General features: G+C 39.8%; 1 protein-coding gene across 4 annotated transcripts in view; it reads right to left on the reverse strand.

The window, feature by feature from the left end:
• Positions 1–12131, reverse strand: part of PFKP (phosphofructokinase, platelet) — a 48288-nt gene extending 36157 nt beyond the window's left edge. The window contains exons 1-3 of one of the 4 annotated variants that reach the window (XM_067291903.1): positions 12074–12089; positions 11740–11841; positions 2721–2794 (exon numbers count right to left, since the gene is read on the reverse strand). In XM_067291903.1, coding sequence (XP_067148004.1) covers positions 2721–2794; positions 11740–11824 — 159 coding nt within the window. In that variant the 5' untranslated portion in view covers positions 11825–11841; positions 12074–12089. Of the gene's footprint in view, positions 1–2720; positions 2795–11739 lie in introns of all 4 variants that reach the window. The other 3 variants (XR_010883531.1, XM_013949264.2, XM_067291904.1) reach the window with 3 other exon arrangements.
• Between the last annotated feature and the right edge of the window lie 796 nt (positions 12132–12927).

Raw genomic sequence — 12927 nt, forward strand, 5'->3', positions numbered from 1 at the left:
CTAGAGTAAGCATCATTTCCACAACTGAATAGCAGAATTTTCATGTGTGAAATGTGCTGATTTCAAAGAAATATATTTTTTAATTTTATAGACAATATTTGTTTTCACATAGGTTTCATATTTTCTTTTTGAGAATTATGTACAAATACCTTATGAATAAACTCCAAAATAAGTGTTTCTTTGATAAACCCAATTAAAAAAAAGAAACACACACAAAACACTATAAAATTACTTAGTCCTAGTTCACAACCAATTTGTATGCATTTATCTTGTTAATATATGTTACCTTAAAATGAAACACAGAAAATTAGAGTTTTATTTGGAACATGGAGTTAATTTTGTCTGCAGCTGCAGTAGATAAATGATTTTACAGTGTAAGAAGTTTTTATAAAAGAAACAAAGGTCATAGGAGAAAGTGTAGAACAACTAGAACAAAGTAGGCTCTTCAAATCTTAATTGAGGCCTTTAACTCTGTTTTTGACTCCAACTTAAAAAAAAAAAAAATCACTTTTAGGATGTTGGCAGTTCAGGCTTTTTCTTCGCTTTTTTAGAGCAACTTCAATACAGGTATCACTTCATTTTGACCGATACATGTATAGTTAAAATGCTTTCTCAAACTGTAGGCTAAAAGTGTGCTATTCTCTTTGCTTAACACACTGAATTCTACATTTGGTAAATTATAATTTAGAAAAATCCTATTAAAAGTATTAAATAAAACAACTCCAAGTATATGTGAAAATACAGCTCCTTTGCATACATCATGCAAAGACTTGTAATAGGGATCATTAGTGATAAGTCTTACCCTCAGATTTTATCATCACTACATTTATCACCTCCCTTTGTTTCCTATTTCAAAGTGCTGAAATTACACAATTATTTCATTTCAAAGCTTTAGAAGAACAGTGTTTCTCCAAGGTACTTATATGCGGTGCAAAAGAAAGCTGACTTAATATTTTAATCAACACACAGAGATGAAAAAGCTCAATATCCGCTACTTTCTGAGTATAGAACTGAATGAATTAATCTAGAAGCAAAGTTCTCATTCAGAGGTATTTCCCATACTTACAGTGGAACATGTGCATCTCTGTCCCAGACTACACAGTACAAACAAGACAGAATGACAATATGTGATGGAAAGCCAAATCTCCAAATATGGCTTGATTTTTATATCAATGTTCATTCCAAAATTTTTAGGACTTCATACTGGCAAATTTTAAACAATTAATAGAGGAGCATAATTACTTTAAATAACAGAATTTTGGTAAGTTCAGAAAAACAACAGCATTTCTCTGAAAACTTATCACTGAATACACTTTGCGATATAGACAGTTTTTAAAAGGTAACAAAAACAAACATACTAATAAGATGAAGATGATAATTCTTAAGTTAAATATAATTTTAAAAAAAATCAAAATTCTGGTCTTTAAGACAGGCAGCCAAAAAACTCCTTATTTCCACAGAAATATTTGACCCATTTCAGCAAGCCTACTAAGTAGCTGAACACAAAGAATTCTAGAGGTTGCCAATGTAATGAGCACACACTAAGTATTCAGAGCTACTTGTTGTAGCACAAAAGAATTTTTGAGCACAGTGGTCTGCTTGTTTGCATGTCAATATACTTCAGGTCTCTTTAGTAAATGAACTCTAGGAATAAGCAGATACAGAAAGAAAATGGGTAAATAGCTATCTTTTAAAAGTAAATTGTTGGTATTTTCGTATTTTGCATGTGCAAAACAAACCAGAGTACTTTCTAGTGCTTCTGTGAATTCTAGCACTCCGATTTGTTTATATTAAATATTAAAAATCACATTTTGCTAGGAATATTGCATACTGTGTTTTGCCCCTTATCAGAAGGTTATTATCATTTGTAGCCACCCAAAACTTATAAGCAGTTATATCAGAATTCTAGTGTAAACAGAAGTAAATGCTTTTTGCTAAAAGCATTTACTGCACTGTGCAATCCACATATTTTATACTAACTGAAAGTGATTTTCAGGTTAAAGTCTATCTACTAACATATTCTTTCAATAAAAGAATACTATAACATCTATATAAAATTTGTCTTCTAAATTTTCATGTCCAGTAATTATTACGTTACATAAGTTAACAGTCTTCATCTACATGCAATCATAAACTTCAACCACAGAATTCTGATGTCTGGACACACCTATTGATGAAGCTTCTTCTTCTTTTTTTTTTTTTTTTTCCTTGTTACAACCTTTCAATCTTTAAAGCAGGAAAGGTGACACCATCCTGACAGTTCCCTTGGTCAAAAAGAAGCTGTGCTATCTGTGAAACTGGGACAATGGCACAGATTTATCCTACCTTGGGAAAACAGACCAGGGATGGGGGGAGTCAAAGAGTTGAGAATTAGGGGTTTAACCATGTTTAGAGAGGCAATTATGCAGTACAATAATTGGGGCCAGACAGGTACAACAAATGCATAGCTCACTGCTAGGTGACAGCTACCTCTCGTTTTCTCAATATTTTCAAGTTTCTGCAGGTACATGAAGAATTCCATATATTTAAAGTACTGTATGTGAAAAGTACTTTCCATTAAAAAAATAAATAAATAAAATAAAATGTTGATATTATTAGAGGGAATAATATTCACAACTTTTTTAGTTTTACACTATTAACTTTATATGAGGATTCCACAGCAAAATGGTTCAAATATAGTCAAAAGATAAAAACAGAATGAATAAGACACAAAAACTAACCTCATAAACAAAATATACTTTGGCTTTAACATAGATTCCCATGCGTACTACTGCGCGCACAGCAGCATTCATACCTGGGAAAAGAAAACAAATCACATTGTTACAAGTCATCCAATTTTTCCTTTTATATACTGTAAATAGTGGTCAACAAGAAAGTCCGCAGCCCCAGATTTTCCCAGCCTCCTTAAAAAAGGAAATATTAACTCATTCCTAAAGACAATGATCAGCATCTATTAAAACAGAAATTGGCTTAATAATAGTGGAATCAGCCCATGAATATGAAGGGTGCAGGCCTATTTGTTTTGTTACAGTAATTATAGGGAAGCCAATAAGCATATTATTCAGTGATTAAATTGTCACTGATTATAATAAACAGCATTTTAGAAGTAACAGCTACTAAATCATACCCAGCAACAGAAAGTAAATTCATTTTGTTATAATGATTAGCTTTCAATCTGAAATGCAAAACACGAGAGCAGTCAAAATTTAGCTTTTTCAATGGAGAGATTATGCTGCAACAGCCCTTCTTCCTGAGCTCTCCAAAGCAACACAGTTGCAAACACAGTATACAGTGGGGAGCACAGCCAAAGCTTCTGATATCATCTGCCCCCTTAAAAAGAAAGGAGTAGCAAGTTAACACCAGCAATGCTACTTATTCTTATTTCACAGATGTGCTCAAGAAAAGCGCCTAAATGACATTTTGCTTTCCTGCACAACAAGCTCACCCTGGAATTCTCTGCTCACAGACACCTGACAAATTATAGTAACATAAAATCTTCCACTCAAGTCCTATGGATTAAACACTTTTGACCTCCTGAGGAAAATATATTTTTCTCAGAATCATTCATAGAAGTTCCACTGGTCCCCTACATGGTTCAAATGAATTTTGATCATAATGTCTGCCTTTTGATATACTGATGAAACTAACTCATTATTCAGGAAGTCACAATAAGCCATATACTAATTCTATACAGTTTAAACGGGTATGAGAGTATCAAAAGCCTGAGGACATAAGAAGTTTATACTGTAAGAAATAGCCTGAGCACATCAGTTGAAAAGGGATGCCAGAAATGCGATAGCCTAAAATACTGGGCAGCTGTTCTCTAAATCTGAATTCAGTAATATAAAAATTGCAAAGTAGATCAGCTCTGTTGTCAGTGTAGGTGTGACATATTCACCCATTTGGAGATATAAAAACAGGGTAACTAGACAAACAGGGTAAAAAAAGCCCACAACACAGGAAGCGGTAAAGACCTATCCTGAAGAACCCTACAATATCTATCATCACTAGAAAAAAATACTGAGCTAAAAAAGCTTACCTGTCTGAATAGAGGAATCACTGAGGCTGCAAATATCAATGAGACTGAAATTTTCTCAAAGATTTTTTACTTAGAAACGTACCAAAAAGTCACTGAGGTTACTGAACACAAAAATAAAATATTAAGGCTGACAAATACAAAAGTTACACCAATTGCTCTGTTGTTTGTATAGATGTCACTTAGCCTTAAGATTGCGGATGCCTGTACTGATGAAATAAAAAAAAAAAACATGAATAACTGTTTTCACATCAATTCTGTGCTAGGAAATAATTCCAAGAACAATATTAATATTTCTGTCACCATTTTCAGCTGATACTTCATCTACACTAATATATTTCCCACAATTCAAATGACAGAATCATGTTAAACAATCTGGAAGTTATGTGCAACTTATGCAAGCGTGTATCTCGCCTAGAGTCAGCCTTGCTGCAGAGCATAAAAAGGTTCTCAAAAGCCAAGACAGCTAAGGCTATAGCTGTAGACCATGATCTGGATGATGCCAAGGATGAGCAGAGAATCTAATCTGAGAGACCATACTGAAAAGAAAATCTGCTAAATCTCAGATTATAACTTCTACTACATAGAGCAAAGGTATCTCCTCAACAAGACAGCTTTCAAAAAAAAAAAAAAAAAATCACCCAAGAAGTCCTGACATTCAAGGCAATGGAGTGATATTCCCCTGAAAAGCAGAGACCAAGCACAATAACTGAACAACAAAGAAAATACCTCTAACTTTCTAAAAATTAACACAGGTCACAGCACTGCCACTTTCTGCAAACTGAGAAGACAACCACAAGTTATTCCTTCAATGAAAGCTCACAACATACTTCTCATAATGCACAGCAGTAAAGATTTTTTGTTTGTTCAACGATACAAACAACTTTTTTTTATTATCCATTTGGCTGCAAAATTCTAGAAGAGTATGCGAAAGCTGACCCTCTGCAGGAAAAAGGTTCACCCCCACTGGGTGAGGATTACTCAGAACTGCCCTTTAAGAACCTTCACAGTCTGTTCTTGGAGTTCAACTTCTTCATCCTCTTGTTTGGCAACTGAGAGGAATCTAAGACATTTTAGATATCTAATAAACATTCACCAATAAAGACTCTGGTGTCTCTTTCATCAGCAGTCTCTGTATTACAAGCATCTGAGTAAAATAACAAGAAATTGGCTGCAACTCAAACAAGCTAAAGTAGAACAATTTTGTCAGCCAAAAGAAGTATTTAATAAAATAGGAAGACATTAAATATAAACATTCACATACCTACTGAAGGCACATGCTTGTCTTTCATCAGTTTCTTACTCAGATTTCTGCTTTAATGGTCATGTACTCTAGCTTTAAGTGTTATCTTTAGCATGCATCTCTTTTAATCAGTGTATTTTAAAGAAGTGTAATTGTTCTGTCCTCATTCCAAATTCTCCATCTCTGTTATATCTGTTAACTATAGATTAGCCTACAAATGTTGATTGGGTTTAACATTTTTACTTCTTCTAAAACTGAGTAAGATGTAAGCTTTTATTTCTCAAAATGGCAAATTATCCATTCTTTCCATGGGAATATATTCACAGGAACACATTCACATACTATTCTAGTGAACACTTTCTACTTTCCATGTGCCTTATATGACAAATTTGCGAGACTCATAATTTACCTGCTGCAAGAAAGGGCAAAAGCCCAGCGGGGGGGTACACAACACAGGAATTAGACTGAAAGCACTTTCTCAATACCACCGCTGAAACTTTGTAAGTTTGCATTACACAGATTTGAATATTATTTGGTAATTCATATTTTACCTCTTTAAATATGAAGAAGACTTGCATGTCTATGGGCAAGGCCCTAAAGAAGTGGCTTACATTTCAGGAGGGCTGAGGACTGAAGGATGTTATAATTTGATACCTACAAAAATATAGCTAAAACATTGACACTGAGTGTGGCTTTAGACCTTTACACACTGGATAGTTAAATCTGAATACACTGCACTGCTTGCAGTGCATTCAAATACACCAGTACAGAGAACTTTGTGAAGTCTCTGCATAACTTGTGTAACAAAATGCTGTTCTATTTCATTAACTGCAGCCTCTTACAACGGTGCTTGTGAAATACCATAATATCTTTGAAATGTAATTCTATGCTTATTACCAAAAAATAGATGTGTCCAGTCAATCATGGATTTAGTCCTGAATAATACATAAGAGCACTGATAAACATACAGGACTAGAGCAGCTTTAAAAGTAAACCATGGGAAAACCAATAATTCTTAAAACATAAGAATTATTTGAAATCTTTCTCAATTACCACTTGCTTTTGCATTAAATGCTTTGGAAAAGGTTAAAATTAAGATTTATTTTGCTCTTTTGAACTCAGTGAAGACTAAGTAATTTGCAGCTACTTAGATGGCTTTATATAACGCCTGAAATTAATTTTTGAATTGATAATATACTCTCCTTCTTCTTGATACTGCCCATTCAGTTGTCTTTGGAAGTAATGCTAATTTTCACAGCAGGTTTACAAATAGTATTTTGGAAAACTAAGTTTTTTAAAAGCCACTCCTTTCCCCCCAGTGGCTTAATGGCTTAACACATATGTCTAAGTGCTGCCCTGAGTAAGGATACAGACTTAAACAAAAAGACTGTACAGCAAAATACACAAACTAAAGAAAATGTATTAACATAGCTAAACAGAAAGACTTTATTACAGGATAAGGAGCATAAATAACATAAATGGATATATCTTTAATGAAAAGGGGGGGGGGGGGAGTCCTCCAAGATTATAGTCATCAGAAAAAAAGATGAGAAGCAGCAATCAAATACAAAAACCCAACCAAACGAACAAACAAACCAAAAAAAAAGTGTAAAAATAATTAAGAAAACAGTTTGGGTTTATTCCATTTACTTCTATTTACATGACAGATTTCATTGCATATAATCTCAATACTGATTCTGGATACATGAAGGCAAATACTATATAAAATGCCATTTTCCTAAATATCAACACTGTATTAGATCAGAGCTTTCTACTGTGTGCAGACATAAAGATTAGCATAACATCTAGACTACATACACACCTCTTTCTTCAAAATTTAAAAACATCAAGAAATTAGTTTCAACCATAGAATTTCACTAAATGCAGAAGCAGATCCTCCAAAACATTAAGTGCATTGAAATAGTTATACTCGTCCATTACTAACCACATTCCTTAATTTTATATATATAAACATTAATTTATTAATATGTATTTTATACATATATATATACACACTCACAAACACAATTATATTTGCCGGAAAAGCTGATGTTATCTTTTTTTTTTCCTCTTTGCTAGAGTTCCAAAAAATCCATATGACTATCTTCAAACTACATCAGTGTTAACATAAAAACTCTATACTTGGAAGAACATAAGGGACTGTGTGTGTGTGTGGGGGGGGGGGGGGGGGCAGGGGGGTTATTCAGTGGCAGAATCTCTTTTTCCAATGTAAGGGATTAGGACAAAAGCAGAACAAATAGTGCACATCTACACTACATTAAGGATGTCTTGGAATATTCCTGGGATACATGTAATGCTTCAAACTTAAGAGATATGCAGCTCTTTACTTCCACAGTCATGGTGTTCCAGAACTGTGTAGTCCAGAAGGCCATTGTTTTTGTTTAGCAATGTTTCAAAGCTCAACATTTGCTGATTGCTTTTCTATACAAATTGAGAAAAATAAGTAAATCTCTCACCTTTATATACTTATGAGCTCTTCAGGATAGGAGATTAAAAAGGGAAAAAAAAAATAGAGAGAGCGCTATATAGGCCCAGAAAAAGTATCAAGATTTCATAAGTATATGTTTGACTCATTCCTGTTGTGAAAATCTGCATTTAAAATAGACATAAACACTTCCTTTGTGTGACAGTGAATAAGAGGTGGACATCTTATTTAGATAGGATACATATCTTAAGATGCCAAAACCCAATTAACCTACCAGTTTTCACACCAGAATTAGGACCAGCATTACTATGTAATCCATGTTTCCCTCACTCACGCCATCTTCCACAACACCGAACCTTGGAGACTATCTCAGTATTATGTGGTCACACTCAAATATAAAAACCCTGAGCCAGAGTAGCCACAAATTCATCATATCTCAACAGCGCAGGATTGCCTTCTGTAGGAAGTTTTCAGATGATATTGTTCCTGCTGCTGAGCCATACCTACCACGGTCCTAGAATAAGCAATCTGTTTGGATGCTGTACTAATGCATCAGTGAACTACGGCTGTCAAAATGGCCTGTGGCAGCCACTGGCAACCAGCGTAAAGTACAACCAATGTACTTCGTGACCTGGAGCAGATCATAGCCAATGAGTCACAGAAAGCAAAGACAGAAGTGTGACTTAAAAACCCATTTCTTAGTCCACCTTCCTGAGCTGCAACCACTACAATTTAAAAATAATCCAGAATCTAGACTACCTTGTAAATTTTGACAATAAATTGTCAAAGTTTCTTTTGCCTCTCAAGGTAGTTGTGAGTAAGACATAATATACTTGTTTTAGTTCCCTAATAACAGCTGGCTAGGCAAAGTGATGGATTGATAAGTTTAGTACCGTACATATTTTAATGTACGAAATACCCATCTCTTCCATGCAAAATAAATCCCCGAAAAATTCTTTAACTTCACCAAATGAAACAATATATCTGTATTTAAAATACGGCAACTAAATTATAATAATTCTAGTATGGCATGAATACATTATAGACCTTAATATTTCATAGTCTGTTAAAAGAGACAATAATAATTATATAAAAAAAAGCTTTCAAGGAAATACCTCAAATGTGGGGAAGTAATTTTAAACCTTAACATCTACTATAAATAGAGGCTTGTGTATTTTACATAATGCTACTTCTAAATTATTAAAATGTACAAAAGTAGCAACAGTAGTAACTTTTATTTCAAAATAATAACCAGCATGCTTCATTTTGGACTAAGATTTTACAGTCCACCTATCTAAAACAAGGCATCTACTGATATGAAGATGTTTATTGCAATAGGCTGTCCCATACAGTTTCCTGCTGAGTTTGGTTTGTATTACAGATATTCTAAAGATTTCTATCTAACAAATATAAGTTGGAGCAAACAGGTGATTGAAATTCTTAAAGCTAATAAAGAATACTAACTAAACAGCATTCGTAGAGCTTTGCCTGACCTACAGTTTTCTTGAATATATATTTTCAAACAGTTCGGCAGTAATAATTGTGCGTTTCCTTCTGCTTACAGTTCATCACTTCTCTCAGACATCTGCCCTATATAGGGCAAATGACCTTGAGAGGGCATGACTCATTTTGTCCCTTGTTGCAATCCTCAGTGTTCAAACAGAGTAGAGGTTGTGTATTTTATACTTCTGTACTGTTCTCAAGATAGGATTACAAACCTCAGCTGTGTTGCCATTCAGTCAAAAAGATCTTCAAGTTCTAAAACTGCATTTTTTCTTTTTTTTCTAAGTTAGGAAAACAATGCTGCCTACAAAATGCTTGGAAGACATCCAGTTCACTTTGTTTAGTCTTTGCGACAGCCTCACTGCTCAGACAGCAACTTTAATAAACTCTAACTTTTTACCCCCTCCACTACAATTTTGTAGTGTACAAATACACTACAACTGCAGTCGGACAATCAAGCCTTGGATCCTGGAAGTCCTTTAAATGCCTTAATTCACATAGTGGCAAGTGCAGATTAATACTTTATAAGAAGAGATAAATCTGCTGCTCTGACACTACATAATCGCCAGCCATGCGGAAGCTCAGCCTCTCCCTGAACACGCTACTGCTGCTTGGGGCGATGCCCTGTCATACTTTGAAATTAAAATGGCGATTTGGAGACTAGACCATTAAAACAGAGATGCCTTGATTCACAGTCCCTGGAAGTGATGAGTCTGAAGAACAAACTGTGGATAAAAACTTGCTAAAATGTAACCAAAATGACAGTGAAAGAGAAACCAAACTAAAGCAATCAGATTTCTTTTTCTCTGGAATAGCAACATTTTTCTCACTGATGGGTGCCAAATTCCTTCCACCCCTGAGTAGAAAGGGCTTCAGACAATCCCAGGTAAAACGAGGGGGCACCCCGTTACTCCTGCGTGGAGAGGGAGGGAGGGAAGGAGGGAGAGAGGAGGATGCTTCTTCCAGCCCAGATGACGCAAAGAGGCGGGATCCGCAGCGACTCGCAGCGGATCACGTACACACTAGAGGAGGGGAGGGAGCGCGGAGACACTGGTCCATGCAAACTAGTATCTCATGTACGCGCAGGGAACGTGAGTGGAGGAGAAACTTGCTCCCTTTTCCTACATACACGTTGGAAAATCAGACGAAACACCTCCACTGAAAAAGCAGGTTAGTGCCTGCACATTCTAATACAGAAAGCAGGGAAAACTGGTCATTATACTACTGAATCCACATAAAAAGGAAGAGATACATTTTTCATCTCTATCCTCTTCACTCCACAAATGAAAATATTACTTTTATTTACTTTAGGTGAAAGTACTTTCGAAGCACTCTCCGGGGAGGGGGGGGGGGGGAAGTAATTTAAAAGAAGCTAAAAACAATCATCATAGCTTTGCACATTAGCGAAACAACTCTCCTGGCAGAAGTGGATAGAGAATCCTCTCAAATACCATAAAGCACTGCACATTTAAAATTTTAACTGTTAAACTTCAAACTATTAATAAACAAGCGGTTTTCTGATACAAAAGGGGAAAAGAACATGTGAGAAAACATGCTTTTAATGACTGAAGTATACCGTGACCAAGCCTCTCTTCTTTCTGTTCCCTCTTTATGTCTATAGGTCTTTTGTTCCTCCTGTTCCTGTGGCTAGGACTCCCTCTACACGTAGCGATTTAAGGAGGTGAAACACGTTTCCAACATCCTCCTACCGGGCTGAGAGTAAACTACCATGTGAGCTTTCTAAATCATGTGTAGGAACATAAAAGTGTTTCTGGTGCCAAAATGAAGTGAAAAGCAGATGAGACGAGGACTGGCGGAGCCCCAGCAGCGAAGACAGCCTCCCACCCCTCGTGCAATGCAGCACGACCTCCTCCCCCGCGCGCATCAGCCAACCGCTCTCCCTCCTCACTCCCCTCTCCCCACCATTCCCTGAGAGGTGAGGACGTTTTGGTGATAAAAGTTAGTGGAGCGTTTCTATCTTCTTCCCTGCCGAAGGCAGGCTCAGAGAAGATCAGACGTTTGAAAATGCGATGAGAGAGGAAGAGAAGAGGAAGGATGAGGGTATGTTTTCAGCTCAGGCCGCGCAAAAATGAGTTTAAGTGCTCGCAAGAGAGCTCAGCCCGAAGACCAGCACGGCAGCAGGCACCCGAGGAGCACGGCATCCCATCCAGCCTCCTCTGCGTCCCACTCCGAGACCCCTTTCTCTCCACCCCCTCTCTGTACCCCTGCCGGAGCGGCTTCCCGCAGACACCGCAGGGCAGCCCATGCTTTCTCCTCGCAGGCGCTGCTACACCCGCCGGCTCCTTCCCCTGCCTCCCGCACCGGCGCATGCCTCCCGCATGGGCACCCTGCCAGCCTGGAAGGCCCTTCGCACTCTCCCCTCGAGGAGCTCCCCACCCTCCCCCTCCCCGTCAATTGCCCCCACTCCCCACCGTGTCCGCAGCTTCCCCTCGCCTCTCCATCTTCTGCCTGTCCTCCCCCCTCCCCGCTCCGCACGGCGTGCGCGGCTACCTTGGGCATCGCCGCCGCTGGTCAGCACGCCGATGGCTTTGCCGGTGCCCGAGAGGTTCTCGAAAAACTTCGGCTGGTGATCCATGGTGCTGCGCCGGCAGGCTGCGGGCGAGACGGAGCGAGGTCACTGAGGAAGCCCCTGGCCGCGGGGCTCTGCCCTGCCGCTCGAGCGCGGACACTCTGGGGTATTAAATATTTGGCTTCCGCGGGGGGGAGGAACAGCGTAGGCGTATATTTATGTATATTTCTATAGCAAAGGGGGGGGAAAGCCCGGGAAAAAAACGGGGAGGGAGAGAGAGCAAGCACACGAGGAAGAGATGCCGCTCTCACTCACATCCCAGCCCAACCACCCGCCTCTTCCCCCGCGCTCGCCGCTGCCGCTTCCTCCACCCGCTCCCTCTGACAGCGCCGCACGACGCGGCCCCACACCGCCCCCTCACTCCTTCCTCCCCCGCCCCTTCGGGAGCGGCGGTTGACGGGCGGGCCAAGGGGCCAATGAGCGGGCGGGCTGCCGCCTCGCGCCGCGGCCGTTACGCCGGGGCGGAGCCGTTGCAGTGTCTTTACGTTACGGGGGTACTCGCAGGTGGGGGAGGTGGCGCGAGGGCGAGGGAGCGGCGGAATGCGGGGGGAGGGGCTGCAGGCGGGGGCGGCGCCGGGCGGGCGGGCGCCCTTACCCCAGCGTCTCCAAGCCGCGCCGCGGCGGGGGGATGTGGGGAATGTGGCTGGCGCCTTGGCAGGGCAGGCGGTGGAGGGGGGAGGCGGGGAGAAGGAGCAGGGAGCACCATCGGCCAGGGTTAACTCATCCTCAGCCTGAGCTCTGAGTAACACTTTGCCTCCCCGTGGCGTTTGGAGGCGAGGGAGGGGGTGGGCGGGGAGCCTCTGCCTTGGGAGCTCCCGCCCTGGGGGTCGGGAAGCACCGCCGGGGGCTGCGGCGGGGGCTCGCACCTCGCGGCGAGCAGCCCCTCGGCCGTTAACCCGGCTGGGCCTGCCCGCTCCTGAGTGCCTCCCCCATCACCCCGCGGGAATCCGGGAAGCTGGGCGGGCGGCTGGGAGGGCTCGCCTCTTGATCCCACCCCTATCTGCTAGAGGCTCGGATAGGACGTCTTTCTTCAGTGTTTCCACTTACTGCCCTGTTCTCATACGGTTTGGCCTTCATTTTTGTGCTCACCTGTTGCTTTGAGGATGTTC

The sequence above is a fragment of the Apteryx mantelli genome, chromosome 2, assembly GCF_036417845.1.
Source record: "Apteryx mantelli isolate bAptMan1 chromosome 2, bAptMan1.hap1, whole genome shotgun sequence".
NCBI classification, from domain to species: domain Eukaryota; kingdom Metazoa; phylum Chordata; class Aves; order Apterygiformes; family Apterygidae; genus Apteryx; species Apteryx mantelli.